Raw genomic sequence first — 15,960 nt, forward strand, 5'->3', positions numbered from 1 at the left:
TGGTTGCAGCCCACCTGTTCGTCCCTTGTGGTATCCGAATCGCCAATCTCCGTCCCTACAGCGGAGAACTTTCCTGAGCAACCTAGTCTATACCACCATGTGTATGTGTCGACCGACTCTCAAGTCTTCTAATGACTGATCACAGCCATCAAATACAGCTCTTGCCAGTGGGCAAAATGTCGTCGACGATGCCATTGCCGCTCGGGGAACGGGCGAAGTTCGAGACTCGGTGACCAATGGACCAGCTGGGTTCGACGCCGAGAAACAGGCCTACGAAGTAACGGCAACGGACTCCGTGGACAGTGATGAGTTTCCTGAGCCGACACCAGAAGAGCACAGTACCCTCCGCAAAGTCGCGGACAACCTGCCGATCGTATCCTACTCGCTGTGCCTGGTTGAATTCGCCGAGCGAGCCTCCTACTACGGTTCCCAGACTGTCTTCTCCAACTTTATTGAATTTCCTCTCCCAAAAGGTATCCGGTTCAATACCGAGACCTGGGCAATGGAACTGGCTGACAGGAGTTTATAGGCGGGAATGGCGCAGGTGCTCCACCGCGTGGTACGCAGGAGACTGCTGGTGGGTTGGGCATGGGCTTGCAGGCCAGTTCTGGACTGGTGTTGCTCTTCGCCTTTTTGGCCTATATCATTCCCATTCTGGGAGGATGGTACGACTGCCCCCTGTTGGCCCTCGGTTGCAATGGTCGTTGACGTTCCCCGGTGCTAATCCTCGCAGGTGGGCCGATGTTTATGTCGGTCGATATAAGGCCATCTGTGTGGGTGTCCTGATCTGTGGTATCGCGCATTTGATCCAGATCTTCGGTGCTATTCCATCTGTTCTGCAGAAGGGCACGGCGCATTCGGCACCCCCGTTCATCATCAGTCTGCTCATCCTGGCGCTGGGGGCTGGGATCTTCAAGCCAAACATTGCACCAACCATCCTGGACCAGCACCGACACAAGAAGGCCTATACCAAAGTGCTGAAGTCCGGGGAGAAGGTCGTCGTGGACCCCGAACTGACGAATAGCCGCACCATGCTGATCTTCTACGGGGTGGTCAACATCGGTGCCTTTTACATGCTGGCTACCACGTACGCGGAGAAGTACGTGGGCTACTGGCTTGCGTTTCTGTTGGCGGGGATTATCTACTTCCTTTTGCCCGCGGTGCTGGCGTTGGTTTATAAGAAGACCTACAAGCAGCCACCGAGTGGGACGTCAGATCTGAACCAGGTGGTGAAGATTATCTCCATGGCGCTGCGACGCAACAAGTTTCGCGTCTGGCGCAAGAACTTCTTTGACGCGGCGCGACCGAGCGTCTTGGCCGCAGAGGGCATCCAGGTGGAATGGACGGACAAGCTGGTCGACGATGTTCGTCGGACCTTGGGTATGTCGTCCTCCTCGCCGGTACTATCTGACTGCATCCTGACCCTCACGCAGTCGCAACGGAAGTGTTCTTTTACTTCCCGATCTACAACATCAACGACGGCGGGATTGGCTCGGTTTCCAGTAACCAAGGTGCCTCCATGACGACCAACGGAGCTCCAAACGACCTGCTGAACAACTTCAACGCGCTGACCATCATTGTCATGACGCCCGTGCTGAGCCACCTCTTCTACCCCCTGCTGTTGCGCTACAACATCAAGTTTGGGCGGATCAGCCGCATCACCTTCGGCTTTGTCCTGGCCATAATCTCCGGCGTGGTCGGGGCCATCGTCCAGTGGCGCGTGTACAAGACCTCGCCGTGCGGGTTCTACGCCTCGTCCTGCGACGCCGGCGTCAGTCCGATCTTGATCTGGTGGCAGCTTCCGAATGTCATTCTGGGTGCCCTGTCGGAGCTCTTCTGCAACGTCACGGCCTATGAGCTGGCGTATGCGCGCTCGCCCCCCTCTATGCGCGGGCTGGTGATGGCCATCTTCCTGTTCACCACGGCGCTGTCCAGCGCGCTGGGCGAGGTCCTCATCCCCGTCACGCAAGACCCCTATCTCATTTGGATCTGGGGGGCGCCGGCCGTGGCCCTGGCGATCCAGACCATATTGTTCTGGTTCCGCTTCCGGTCGCTGAACCATGATGAATACATGATCGAGGAGAAGGATTATGCCGATACCACGCTCACGGCGCAGAGTGAACGGGCGGGTAAGGAGTTGTAAGGTGTGGAGCGAGGGTGGTGCTGACAGGGGAGATGGTACCATTTTCTGGTTAGACTTTGGTGTAGATCGATTCGATGTTTCTGTCCATCTTCTTTTGCTACAGCGTACTGGATCTACATGGCATCTTAGCCTGCCATCGGATCGGTCAGTGATGGTACCAGGAATACCTTCGACCAGTATATCACTGCGCCATCCCCCTTCTCTATTTTCGTAGCATATATGAGAAGTAAGTGTTTCATTAAATTGTCGAGAAATAGGTATATGATTCCATAAGTCCAACCAGACGCCAGAAATGTGGTAAAAGTCCCCTCCCTCTGAGAATAATTCCAGGAAAAACTCCGATTGCCCTCGAGATGAAGCCACCCTAACCCAGCATCAAAATAAACCCAATTGCACATCGTCAATCCCTATCATAACCACGTATTATGTCTATATTTGTCGGTAAACCTCTCTGCCGGGATCCCCTATTTCAGATGACCCGGCGGCGGTCCCATGGGGGGTGAATACACGCCGTCTCGCGCATATGCGTTGGGGGGCTGCTGGAGCTCGGATCCGTACTGCTGCTGGCCGAAGTATCCTTGGTTCGCCCCGTAGTTTTGCCCATATCCATGCTCGGTAGACGGTTGGTATCCCGGCGGCGCGGGTGGCGGTTGCGGAGGATATTGCTGTTGTTGCCATTGGCCTGGCGGAGGCTGTGCGCCTGGGATCCAGCCGGTGCCGTAGATGGGCCGTTGGCCGTGGCGACGGCGTTTACGAGCGGAGAGACATCTATAAGAAAGACAGTGTCAGTGAAGCGTTCCAAAAACGATCGGTGGGGACGGGCCACCGCCCCCGAAGGATGGGAGGCAACATACGCGAAAAAGAAGAAGGCTATGAATGCTAGTCCAACGATGATGGCCAGTAACACCCAGCGACCCCAGTTATGCCAAGATGACCGACATCGATAGACGTTTCCCCACCGATCGCGGCAGCTGGTATTGGTTAGTCCGAGCGTCGGTGCAATGAGAGATAACGGAACCCTCGGCGGTGACTTACTATGTGACCATGGTGGAATCAGAAAAGCGCACAGACCAGAAGATAGAGCGAGCGAAGACTGAGAGTGTGCACAGGAGAAGGACAGCAACGTTGTTCACTCGAGTTGGGCCAGGGCATGCGGGCCCTGATATATAACTTCAGATCCGATCTATCACGAAATCAGCCACCGTTGGCAACCAGACCGGATGCGGACTAGTTGCGACCTGAGGATGACTGCCTAAGGTTGGCTGACGTCACGGGCCGGTCACGTTCCAATCAGACGGGCAATTGGCTCTTGGCCCCAAGACTCGCCAGTGGAGGCGCAGTACAAGTGATCATGGATCCAGGCTATGCCGGACCAAGAGTTGCCGTGGACGAATTCTGGAACCCTTGAGGTGGAACGAAGAAGAAGTTTAGGGCAGGGAATCAGCCATCGTCAGAGGGGCGCACGTGACCCGCCCACGGGGATCTCTGGATCTGGATCTGATGCCGTCAGGGTCCATACTTAGTACGTGCATCGATGAAATCATTCAAGACGCAACATTCGAGACGATTGATAGTAATTGATTCCATCATCGTGATCCACTGTGGGCGCCCCCACAGTCCACGCCTTACCAGGCGACCCCGGATTTATTCAGTCGGTGATATCCTCGACGCAGTCGTGGGAATATATATCTATCGCGGAGCATATTAAATTCTACGCTAGCCACACCACGGAAGACGACTGAGTCGACCATCCAAAAACATGGACATTTGTGCATTGTTTACTAATCTCGTGGATCCAATCTGACGTATGGCAGGACTCTCAAGGCCGATCATCCATCTGTCCCTGGGGGTTGACAGAGGATTCGCCAATCGACGATGATTCATACACAGCTACGGAGTTCTCAGAGTAAGATCTGCCGGGCGGTTACAAAGCTGGTACCAGCGACAGCTTTACCCAAATAACTGTGCGACATATGGTTCTCTTGGAAGGATATTGTCTGGTACAGGATGAAGATGATTGACTCTAGGGCGCCAGCATGGCTAATAGGTCAATTGCACCTCAAAACGAGGCTGGCAACGCAGGTCATGGTTCACTGCAGGGAGCTCTACGAAGCTCGCAATCATGTCTTGACCCTCTGACAGGTGTTGGACCACGTCGTCATCGACCATGATCGATAGTCCCATTCGTTTGACATGGACCACGCGAGTGATGCCTCTCGGGTCGACGCGAGCGTGCTTGGCCAGCTGCAACGCCAACTCGTGGACGGTCCGCTGGGACAGGTATACCGCATGGTAATAGGCACTCGGGCGGCTATTCTTCTGGATTTGGACGTAGAAACAGGCCACTAAGGATCAATTAGCTCCTCCATCGACTGCACGTGAAAATTGACAAAGCTCACCGCGCGGGTCGGCCGACGTGGCCTGGTCCAGAGTGATATGGTACGACAGTTGGGCGGGAGAACGAGACAGTCGATTAGGAAAGCCATCTTCGGTCGGACCATCGTAGTCGGCATCGCCACGAACGTCCGTCTCATCGGGTGGCGAAGGCGGATGATTCCCCAGCGTGATGCTAGCCAGCTGATCTGGGTCGTCCTGCTCATCTCCAGGCAGGGAAAACACACTCACCGAAAGGGGGGACGTGAAGAGTTGTTGCAGATCGTACAACACCTTGTACAGATCGCCCGGGGTGGACACGCTGGGAGAGCGACTCATCGATCGGGTCGGATCACTCGGAGTGCTCCCGTGCGCGACGCTCCTGCGTTTCTGCTTCTTACCGAGGGCACCCCCGTGATAGTCCGCCCGGGCGATTTGTTTCTCGACACGCTCAATCGACTTCTGGATGTGAGCGACGTCATTGGCCAGCTTTCTTTCAGCACCATGATCCCGGAAGACCTTCACACGGCAATAGTAGATTTCCGCCTGGGTCTCGGCTTCCGACGGGACTTCCGGCGACGAGATCCTCTCCGTCTTCGCGCATAATCTCACCGGCACCCCCTTTACCCCCTTGGATTGCGTGAAATCTGTGGAGAGAAAATGGAATCGCACGAGAATCTGGCATTCCGACGAACTGGCCTCTGCCTGACTCGTCCACGAAACACAGAACTGATTAAAGGACGCACTCTCCAGATGCCACGCCGGATCAGACTCCCGGCCACCTCCCTTCAGCGCTACCAATTCCACCGCGCATGGGCGACCGCCCCGTCGCTCGGCGTCACTCTTACCCCGCGCGTCGTGCCACAGTTGCCAGCAGAGGGTCGGATTGCATCGGTGGGTGGGTTCTTCGAACGCGATTCCGATTCGGGTCCGGTATTGGATCGGCTGGGCGGGCGCGACCGGCGGACGGGAGTCGACGACCGTGATCGTGTAGGCCTGGGCTTTGTTCAGATAGGTCACGGGGATATCGCGGGCATGGTCGAACATCGCGGTCGGCGCATGGAGGATGACATGGTAGCGGGATCTGTAAGGTTTGCCCACGTTAGCGTCCAGCGGTGGCCTGGACAGAACTGGGGAACAAGTACGGGATTTCCGGATGTACGGCGGCCCTCTCAGGGGCATTCGATGTCAGCGATTCCGAGTGGTCCGCCGAGAGTTGCCTGACGGATGCTATGAACGAGTCTTTCCGATCGCATTCATCCGGCGCCACGAATTCCTGATGATCCTGATCAAAATAGCGCGCGACGATGGGTGACGCATGTAAGGCCGGGGCGAATGGGTCCACATTGGAGAAGACCTGGCTCGGGTCGAGCGAGGGGAACAGGGCGATGTTGGCGGGTAGAGAGTCATCTTGGGAACGGACCGTCTGGGCACTGACCATTTGGGTCCAGCGGAAGGGCGAGCTGGTCAGGTTCCACTCCACGGTCGGGGTGTGCAAATCTCCTGCCGGGCTATGCAGGACGGCGCACATTTGATCGGGCAGTGGCGTGTAGACGGCATGCGGCTGACTTGTGGGACTCACAAAACTGAGGAGATTCGTCGGCGTGGACGTGGACGGTGGTTCGTCCCAGGGCGCAGGCTGTAGTGGTTGGGCGTGGCTGACGAGACCCTCTGGGTGAAGCGCCGGAGCGATCGAAAGCTCGGAAAAGACATGCGGGAAATCATTGCGAAATTCTCGAATGAGCCCCTCGTTCGGCTTCTGCGAAGTTTTCCTGAACAAGTGCTGTTGAGCCAACGCCAGGCAGGGTGCATCTCGCTTTCACGTATGCGCGTATCAAATTACCTCTTGCCAAACATTTTCCCCGCTCCCTCAGGGTGCCGTCACTCTCGCGACGCGGCGTGTGTCAGTGGAAGTCCATGTAGGGCACGGGGGGGGGTGTCCGGGATTTTATAGCAGTCTGTAAGCGATTGTGCCCAGCTGCTAGACTGCACGTTTGCTTCATCCACACGGCATGAGAAGAAGGAGTTCGTTGTCGCGGTGCTTCACGATTGGGACGGAAGTGACAGCCGATGAATCGTCTGCATGCTGCGTCCCGCCAATCAGAGCGAGCGCACCGGGTCTGGTCACGGGGTCTCCTGCCCTGATCACAACAAGAGCTCAAATCTAGAGCTTCGCATGGTCCTCTCTCGAGCTAGAAGACGACAGATGACTCATGGGGAGTGGTCAGTGTCTCCCTCTCGGCCGTGCTTCCAGCGGTTCTCTGTAGGTCGATACCCCTGGATTTCCTCGGGATATTCTCCCCTTCTCTCCGTCCTTTTGCTTTGGTTCTAAACGATGCCCCTGGGTAGTTAAGAAGCTTTCAAGTCCTGCCAAGAAACAAACTCCGAGCAATCCAGAATGACGTACCAATGACGTGATACTCGGACCGTGGATCGTCAGGCTTGGACGTTTCTATTTTTCTGTTTTACTGGATTTTCTTTTCACTTTTTTGTGGAGCTTGGGGGTGGTCTGTCTCAAAGCCTGCAATGCTCCGAAAGATGGCCAATCAACCCGACTCGGTCAGGCTGATCTGCACGTGATGAGAGTTGCAATCGATTCACTCGAACTGGGGCAAGATCACGTCTCTTAACATTGAAGCTTTCAACCGCGTGGGGATGAACTAGATCACGATTCACCGACCCCAGTACCTACAGCCACCAGGGCTGATTTCCTGACCACTGAAGGTAGCGGTTGAAGGGACTAATGGATGTATGAGTTGCCGTCGGCGAGATCGAGGAAGCGGAGTAAGATGTCTATCCAAGGAGCACTATTGCCGCAAATAGCGTCTGTCCCGTTTGCTACAATCGACTTCGACCCCTTTCCCGTCATAGCTGAGGAGTGGTAGCGCACAGCCGGAATTGTTAATTCTTGTCACTGGTGTAGATCCGATGAACTGAAGCAGTTTACGGCCTAGAAAGTAGGGGACATCGGACGAGGCGACTGCCATATGATCTGGAGAGTAGTAGATGACCGTCTCCAAGGACGAAAGTTCTACATCAGACCAGGAAGCAGAAGAAGTACCAGGAGGGTGGTAGGCATATCAAAGCTTTCATATGAAGAATGGCGCCCACGGGATGGGGCAGGGGGAAAGGGCCTCTCGAGGGCCACTGGAGAGCCTTAACAGCCACTACTATAACCCTAATCCTCGCAGTCGACGCACCGATGTAATCCCATCGAACCAGGATTTGTGGCATGATGATCAATGTGCCCATCTATCTGAGCAACTGCAGTAGTTCGTCGCACCATCTATTATCAGCCTTCCGGTCCGAACTGCATGAAAATCCCTGCATCAGAAAACGAAAAGAAAGGGCAATGATTTGCCCACAGCCAGCCGCTCCGATCTCCATCAGTTTAGCCCTATGCTAAAGGGGTTCACGTGAGATAGAAGCATTAGAGTGCAATGAGTATACTAGTACCTAAAATTGAAATCGACTGGTTCTTGTAGATCTCGGGGTACGGAGCAAATCTAATGGCGTTTGGCTTGCCACCGGATCAAAGGAACTTTCTCGTAGTTGAGAAGGATTCTAATAGGAGGAGACCAGAGCCCCACCGACTCATGAGAGTGACTTGCGATATGAACAGAGATAATGTGGGCATCTACTGGCTCCGTGGAGCCGTGGTCCCAGGCTGCCATGCCTACATGAAAGCTATACATATGAATCATGGGCGGGTGTCTGTATGTTATTGAGAGGCTGCGCATTTCACATCCTCATTGACTCACGGCTCCATCGTTTCTTGATCCATTTCTCCGAGAAAGATATATCGCACATTTCCATCCTGCAGTTCCTGCGGCACTCTACCACGTTCAATTAGCGAGCACACAAAATTGACTAGGGTCCGCCTGAAAAAAAAAAAAAAAAAAGCTCACGAGGCGTCACGGAATCTCACGGAAGAAGCTAAATCTAGTTAGCATCCTGTAGCGTCAAAATAAGTCTCCCGAGCAACGCCGGGTCTGTTGGACTGGCGACGTGCCCCGAGTTTTGAGACTCCTCGGGCTGGCGAGTTGACAGGGACGGGCATCGGACATGAGTCGAGAAAGTGCCCTGAGGAACAGATCTGCGTTGCGACAGGTCATGGGAAGCATCTCTACAAGGTCAATGGACATTCATGCTGCTTGCAATGGCTCCCTGCCTTGTCAAGAGGTATGGTTGAGTTGTACATGAACGGACCCTTCGCTTCAAGCCTCAAAGGATCAACACCTTGGTCAAGTGGACTTTGCCACAGCATGACAAGAATCACTTCAACTTGACCTGTTGGGTTCCTATTGTCTCCAAGACTGGTCCTTGGAGGCTGCACTGAAGGGCATCCCAGTTATGGAGTTGTGCCATCCGCTCTGGGTTGCGCTCCTAACCTGTTTGTCGTATTCACCAGATGACCTGAAAATGATCGTTTAGATATCTAGAACCTTTGTCACACCACTTTCGTGTACGTTCATTCTCTGGCCTGGTCATGATACCTGCCCTCGAATCTTTGGCCTGAAGTCTGACTGTGTCAGCACGTCAGGGGACAGCCGAGCGTGATTGGACGTAGGTCGGCTGGCTCATATTGTTCTGCAACAGGAGATAGAGTTGATGTATGAGTCTATTGACTGATTGCATTCTTTCATGATTGTTTTGGGAAGGGAACATCGGAGAGGGTCTGCCATGGCCTGTTGTCGCTTGCCTTCAACCGAGAGCTGTCTAGTTTGCAGTAGGTAGCACGGTGCACACTTACATTTTTGAAAGCCTTGCTGGAAGTGTTTATCTTGAGCGATGTGTAACCACCAACTCTTGATTCAGGTGAAAGATGTGGATATGAAGACACAGAGCAGAAGGACTAGACCTGGTACCCATGAGTGACCATCCCGATCATATCGCCGAGTCGAGTGGAGTTGTCCATCAAGATCCTACGCCGGAGTATTTACCTGTTAGAGCTGAACTATTGGAATGTCTAGCTATGCAGGCGGGTCCAGTGGAGTTGTTTAGCTCGCTGCGCACCGCGAGCGCTGACATAGCAAGGTCGGGTTTAACACAAGGGATATGTTTATAGTCGTCCTATCGCAGTATGGAGAAAAGCAACAGTGACGCCCCCAAACCTGAATCGCGCTATCATAGTGTGTAGAGGCTATCCTTCGTGACTCACATCCTGGCCGCTTCTCATGGAGAGCTCAGCCGACTACCAAGCACGCAACAGTCGGTCCAATAGGCCTGAGTATGACTCCCAGCGTCGTATATGCGGTACATAGATAGGGCCCCGGATGATCGCCCAGTACATCTGAATGTGAACAGGACAGATGCGAAGGTTTATGCTGTCCCAAGGACCGTACATCAACGGGGCGAAAGTTTAGCGATCATTAGTTCCCTTCGTCCTTTCCAGAAAGGCCCCATGGCGTAGAATTTCCCAAATTCCGGCGGAAACCACCTTGCAGTCTAGACTCGTCGCGGTTCCACGGCTCCACGCGGAAACAACCATGGCTGGGATGCAGATGGTTCTGGAGGACGCCCAACGTGTCGGATCTTTCAGTTAATAAAGTTTGCCTTCTCCGCTATATTCAATCATTAGATCAGCAAGGTTGCAGCGCCTGATGAACCGCTTCCCTCCTCTCAAAGTCTTGAAGGCTGTCCGATAGCCCGTCCGCCCGCCCAGGTCTATCCACCGTCACTGGACAATGGGATCTGGGAATAATAGCGATGCCCTGATTATAGTAACCGCCGTGTTCCTCGGGATATCACTGGTGGCGGTTGGTCTCCGATGTTTTGTTCGATTGAGAATCGTGCGCGCATTCGGCCGCGACGATGCATTGATTGTGACGGCGATGGTGTGCAGCCCCGTCTTCAACTTTTCCTGGTTTTCCGCTGACAGTTCTTCGAGGTTTTCAATGTGGGATTCGCCGCGTGTACCTTCCTCAGCGCCTCCTCTGGCACGGGGAAAACACCGGAATACCTTGCGGACCGACCTGACGACGTCCGTCGCGGATTCTTGGTCAGTCTGGGTCTCCTACTGGACCACCATTTCTACTGACGGTGCTCATCCATAGTTCTGGTGGCTGGGCCAGATCATCTACATCATCACCGTGACGATTGGCCGACTATCCATTGCCATCACCTTACTGCGCCTGACCGTTGAGCGTATCCATCAATGGATTCTCTATGCAGTGATGGCCCTGTCCACGGCGGTGGGGATTGTCTTTCTTTTCTTTGCTATCTTCCAGTGCCAGCCAGTCTCCTACTATTGGAATCGTCTCTCGATGGAAGGCCACTGCCTGGACATGAACTCGCTCCTTGGGGTTGTCTACATGTACAGCGGCGTAGCGGCGGCCTGTGATTTTACCATGGGCCTTCTTCCCGTATCCCTCATCTGGAGGCTTCAAATGGATAATCGGACGAAACTGGCTGTGGCGGGGATCCTCGGGATTGCTTGCATGTTCGTTATGGAACCGCCCCCTGGAACGCACGGTGCTCTTGATACTAAATCGTGGCTGCAGAGCGAGCGCTGCTGTGATCGTCCGCATTCCTTTTCTGAGCTCAGCAAAGAGCCCAGACTTTCTCCGTCAGTGGCGCCTCTTCCTTGTCTCGCCTCACCACTCTAACCGTGCGCAGACGCAACCACACAGATCTCCATCTGCTCCAATGTTGAAGCTTGCCTGGGCATCACCGCCGGCAGTCTTGCGACTGTGCGACCGATCATCCGCATGTGGTCCAGTATGGCGTCGTCCCTGCCCAGCCAACATAGCCTGATCGCTTCACATCCAATTCCTGGCAAACGTCGCGGTACTGTCGATAGTCGAGAGGACGCCATCAGTTATTCTACTTACGCCAGCCATACCGCACCATCTCAAGGGCCCCCGCGGACTCCCGATGCTATTGCATAGGACGTTGTCTGTATTCGAGGTCGGGGTTGAGCCCTACGCGAGATTTCTCATGTCTTCACGCCGTTATTTTCGCCTTACGCTATTGCCCTCTGCTACATTATACCATTTCGCGTCGGAAGATCTCATCCGTTCTATCTTTCCCACCCCCGCTGAACATCCGAACATACAATTGTCATATAATCTTAACTTCTATTGGATTAGATGTGGTAATAGAGAAGCTATGTCAGCCCTCATTTGTCCCAGCTGAACAGGGTTGTCGGTCCTGTTCATGGTATGTATAGCAGTTGGCCTGAAGAGCAACCGGTCAGTGTCATTCTGCATGTCCAACGTACTGCATTACGGTCACTGGTGATATAGAGTGACAGTGTTACATATTAAAAATCTCTTTAGCGATAACCCCGTGAGTAGAAAAGGAAAAGCTCACACATGGGTCGCCTTGACATTGAGTAATGCTTCTGCATTTTGGTATGCGAACAGCTCCAGGTCCTTCCCACTGATCAAGCCACTCGTCTCGATCTCCTCAAAAAACCGCAACCCCTTCTCATTCGGTGAAAACGGATAGTCAACGCTATACAACACATGATCAATGGACGTCGTTTGTAGAAGGCAAGCCAGCGGTGTCAACGAGAACATGCCACTGGTCGTGATCCAGATATTGTTCCGCCAGACCTCTCTAAACCCTCTCTCTCTGCCCCATCGGTCCGAGATCGCAAAAACGCGATCCAATTGGAAGGGTAGCAGCTCGCCCATGTGTCCGATCACGATCTTCACTTTGGGCAGACGATCAAAAAGACCGCTGGCAAATAACCTCAGGATATGATGTCCGGTCTCGGCGTGCCAGGCCCAGCCGAACGCGCTCAGCGCCAACGCCACAGAGTCACTGTAGTTACCTTTATAATGTTCCATCATGGAGTCGGACGCAAACGTAGGGTGGATGTAGATCGGAACGTCCAATTCCTGCGCTTTTTCAAAGATGGGCCAAAAGCGTTCGTCGTCGTAGAACTGTCCGTCTAGGTGATTGTCCACCAGGGCTCCAACGAAGCCCTGTCCCGTCACACAGCGCTCGAGTTCGGCTACAGCAGCAGCTGGCTCGCTCATCGGGAGCATGGCGAACCCCGCTAATCGAGTAGGATTTCTGGCAATGGCAGACGCCAGGTCGTCGTTGACTTCCGCGCAGAGAAGGGGTGATAAATTACCCGGACCGTGGGAAATGACTTGGAGGGACACATTCCCTTTATTGAGATCCTGGATACGTTCCTCCCCCAGGGACTCCAACTTGGACATTATAGCAGGAGGAAAGTTGGCGTAGTGCGCACGGGCTTCTGCGCTGGCTTCGCGCACTTTTGGCGAGGCATAGTGTTCTTCGAGGGTGATGAACGGAGGCATGACTGGAAGAATATCAACTGGCGCAAGATTTGTCGATCTCAATAGTCTGGAAAACGGCAGTGGATGGTTGGGTTCTTATACTCATAAGATGGACAGTATCTTTAACTCCGAAGCCGAGCCATAAATCCGTCATACGTGAGAAAGCGAAATGATATGACGCGTCACCTTCTACTCTGTATCTCTGAGTTGTAGTCTGGCTTTAGCCCCTGCGCTAAGGTCTCGCCTTGTGTACTTGAGCCCTGCGCGTGGCGGATCCGATGACACTTTCCCAACTATCCGTCGTCTGTTCACAGCTCAGAATGGCGCTACGAGACAGATCAATCTAGCGTCGTACCCGTCGTCCACCGAATCGCAGCTTGGACGATCTGAGAAACAAGCTCCACCTCCTCGCTGTTTCGTGGGGCGTATACTATGATCTGTCCAAGGGCCATGTTAGCATCGATACTCGCCGTGACCAGGATGTGTCCGATCGCGAGGCTTACCCATCGAGGAGGCACCATTGAGGGGACTGCAAAATCGCCGGCCCCAGGCGGCTTCAATCACAGCATGGGCATCAGTCGGGGAGAGTAACACATGTAGGGAGTTGTCCGCTAGATGAGCACGCGCAATTCCATAGTCAACAACCGCCGCTTCAGGATTGCATGTTGGTAGTTCCGACCGCGCATAAATGGCATCAACAATCCCGCCCTCCGTGTTAGATAAGTTCTGACGGAATAAACGAGGCTATTGCGAGTGAAAGCTGTTCATCAGGTTGAATAATTTCTTGCCCGTGCGCACGGAATGTTAGAGCACGATACCAATTGCAATCCGGCATAGCATTTCTCACCTCCGCTTCAGTGACAGGGGGCTCTTCTCTTTGAGGCAAAGCCAGTGGAAGCTATCGGGGTCCGGTTTGTGGCAAGGCCCATGGATCTTGCAGGTCATCGCCGCACAGGTAGCTGAAGGCTTTTATAACTCGGAGTGGGTTGACTTCGAACCAGCCGCGGAGGGTGGGTGGTGTGCCACCGGTTCCCTGTAGAGAGACTTAGTCCAAGCCCGAGCCATTACCGGGTCATGAAGTGTTCTCTCACCGAAATTCACCCAGTCCCGATAGTCACAAATGGCCCACGAAAGTATCGCGAGCATGCAACTACCAGTGAGAACAAGCCAAAGGCTTTGCTGTAAGTCTTGAGACATGCTTACTCTGTAGAGGGATTGTAGCTTAGGGCGGCGGAGGAGGCTAGTCATGACGGTAGTGGTCTTGATAACATAGGGAGTTTGTTTTAGGCTGGAGACTTATGCAGAATGATATAAACCTGCCACCAGGGCAGATCAAAGACTGACGTCATTCCAGGCCGTGAAAACCGTCGGAGATAAGGGCGGCACCGATGTCATGTCGGAATGGATTGTGACAGAAGCGATGTCCTCGTGTCTGATAGAGAGAGATATCTCTTGGATACATGGCTATACCAGGCTCAGTGCATCACTCAGCGGGACCACATACCATTCCCAGTCATTGTGCTGCGAGGATTGCCGTCCGGACGATCCGGTGGCTAAATCACGGTCTCGCGACTGCCAAACCGTTTCAATGATGGAGCGGACGCGCGCCACACTGGTGACCGTGGATTGGGCCATCGTAGCCAATGCCCTCAGGACCAAAGCTCGTCCGTCGACCAGCTCCCCCGTTACTGGATCTGGCCAATTCTCCCCATCCGCAGGATCCAGCTCGACGGCAGCTACGAAAATCGGCCATGTCGCATTGATGATGAGGTTCTCTTTGAGCAAGGCGGATAATTGCTGAATGATCCTGCGAACGAGACTGCGAACGATTGGGGTGGATGGCTCTGCGTTGTACAGGGCGCAGTGCAGATAGACGGTGCATGCCAACCGTTTGAGATCGGCAACCGCCTGGAGGGCCCGGTCTTCTGGATCAGCTAAGACTTGTACGAGGCTTCCCAATCTTCGATTCAAGGCAGACGCTCTCATGCTGAAGTCTACCTCTTCGGCTAAGTCGGTGTCCATCTGGGGGCGGATGCGACTGAGATCCAGAATCGAAAAGAGGATGGAAACCAGCTCAGGGCTACATCCCATCCACGGGTTGACGGAACGGTCAGTCTGATCCCAGAAAGAAGGACCAAACAAATCCGCCTTGGCACACGCGGTGCGGCCCATAACATCCTGGAACGCGAAGAATAGTTCAGCAAAAGCTGTCACTGGACATTGCGTTTGGTTGGGTAGGTTTCTCCTTCGAAGCCGGATGATATCCTTCGCGCCTTGGAGATGGACGACCCATCCTTTGTCGCACTGGTCGACGATGTCGTATAGACTCATCATCATCATCAGAACCAGCACTTCGGGATCCGGAGAGGTGATATAGGAGGGGTCAGCCGCAATCCTGCGGCGCAATTCTCCCAGAACGTGAGACTTTAACCGCACCGCGGTGCTTGTATGGGCAGGGTTAGATTGGGACCAGTAGCACGCGGCCAGTGCTTGGAGCGCGACGAGTCCGTTCTCAGAGCCGTTCAAGCAAAATGGTAGGATCACAGACGTGAAAGGAGAAGCGATCTTCAGACTTGATGTCGTTCGAGGACAGACTTGATCGATGAAATACTCCACCATAATTGCGTACTTCTGCGCTTGGGGGTAGGGAAATACAGGCGGCGAGTACCACAATGGAGCCTGCTCTGCCACTCCGACCCTGTCGCGCTTCGGACGGATCACGCCGATCTCCATAGATGATGGCTGTCCGGGGCCTCCTTTCTCATCGTAAAGCCACCTCATTGTCGAGATGTCCTGATTGACAAAGCTCCACGGATACACCGTGCTATTGGAATACCAATTCTGTTCCCCGGTTGATATGACAGGGTAATTTTTCTTCGACGACGGTCCTTTCCCCCAGACTCCTTCCCGCCCGAATGCTAATCCACGGCTCTGGTAGTCCGACTTCCATTTGAGAGTCAGCTTTTCCCTGGTGCATTGCCAGCCTTTCTGCCAGCATCGCGTACAGGAGGGCTCCTTGCCGTCGCACTTGACCCGACTCTGTCGACAGTTGGCGCACCCATTACGAGTTCGGGTCTTGGACGCATGAGCCGATTGAGACATGTCGCCGTGGAGCATGTATCGAGTATGTCAGAGCATGGGAGCAGTGTGTACTTCGTAGTATTTGCTGCTTCGTCTGTTGTGTGGGGA

The 15,960-nt window shown here is 53.9% G+C and overlaps 5 protein-coding genes across 5 annotated transcripts; 2 read left to right on the forward strand and 3 right to left on the reverse strand.

Annotated features, from left to right (window-relative positions):
• Nucleotides 1-97: 97 nt before the first annotated feature.
• ABOM_004641 (putative MFS peptide transporter) lies at nt 98-2,143 on the forward strand (the record flags this gene model as incomplete). Its single annotated transcript, XM_022531770.1, has 5 exons — nt 98-101; nt 159-473; nt 530-665; nt 734-1,380; nt 1,434-2,143. 5 exons carry the CDS (start codon nt 98-100, stop codon nt 2,141-2,143), a joined length of 1,812 nt encoding a protein of 603 aa, XP_022390336.1.
• Nucleotides 2,144-2,607: 464 nt separating this feature from the next.
• ABOM_004642 (resistance to Congo red protein) lies at nt 2,608-3,189 on the reverse strand (the record flags this gene model as incomplete). Its single annotated transcript, XM_022531771.1, has 3 exons — nt 2,608-2,911; nt 2,998-3,114; nt 3,179-3,189. The coding sequence occupies 3 exons, from the start codon at nt 3,187-3,189 to the stop codon at nt 2,608-2,610; spliced, it is 432 nt and encodes a 143-aa protein (XP_022390339.1).
• A 994-nt stretch (nt 3,190-4,183) lies between these two features.
• On the reverse strand, nt 4,184-6,373 carry ABOM_004643 (putative CP2 transcription factor; the record flags this gene model as incomplete). Its single annotated transcript, XM_022531772.1, has 4 exons — nt 4,184-4,488; nt 4,543-5,600; nt 5,662-6,288; nt 6,360-6,373. 4 exons carry the CDS (start codon nt 6,371-6,373, stop codon nt 4,184-4,186), a joined length of 2,004 nt encoding a protein of 667 aa, XP_022390338.1.
• Nucleotides 6,374-10,203: 3,830 nt separating this feature from the next.
• Nucleotides 10,204-11,406, forward strand: ABOM_004644 (uncharacterized protein; the record flags this gene model as incomplete). Its single annotated transcript, XM_022531773.1, has 5 exons — nt 10,204-10,353; nt 10,407-10,517; nt 10,573-10,958; nt 11,020-11,084; nt 11,135-11,406. The coding sequence occupies 5 exons, from the start codon at nt 10,204-10,206 to the stop codon at nt 11,404-11,406; spliced, it is 984 nt and encodes a 327-aa protein (XP_022390341.1).
• Nucleotides 11,407-11,826: 420 nt separating this feature from the next.
• Nucleotides 11,827-15,873, reverse strand: ABOM_004645 (C6 zinc finger domain protein; the record flags this gene model as incomplete). Its single annotated transcript, XM_022531774.1, has 4 exons — nt 11,827-12,794; nt 13,127-13,201; nt 13,275-13,515; nt 14,242-15,873. The coding sequence occupies 4 exons, from the start codon at nt 15,871-15,873 to the stop codon at nt 11,827-11,829; spliced, it is 2,916 nt and encodes a 971-aa protein (XP_022390340.1).
• Nucleotides 15,874-15,960: the final 87 nt, after the last annotated feature.

The sequence above is a fragment of the Aspergillus bombycis genome (genome assembly GCF_001792695.1).
Source record: "Aspergillus bombycis strain NRRL26010 chromosome Unknown contig00030, whole genome shotgun sequence".
Taxonomy (NCBI): domain Eukaryota; kingdom Fungi; phylum Ascomycota; class Eurotiomycetes; order Eurotiales; family Aspergillaceae; genus Aspergillus; species Aspergillus bombycis.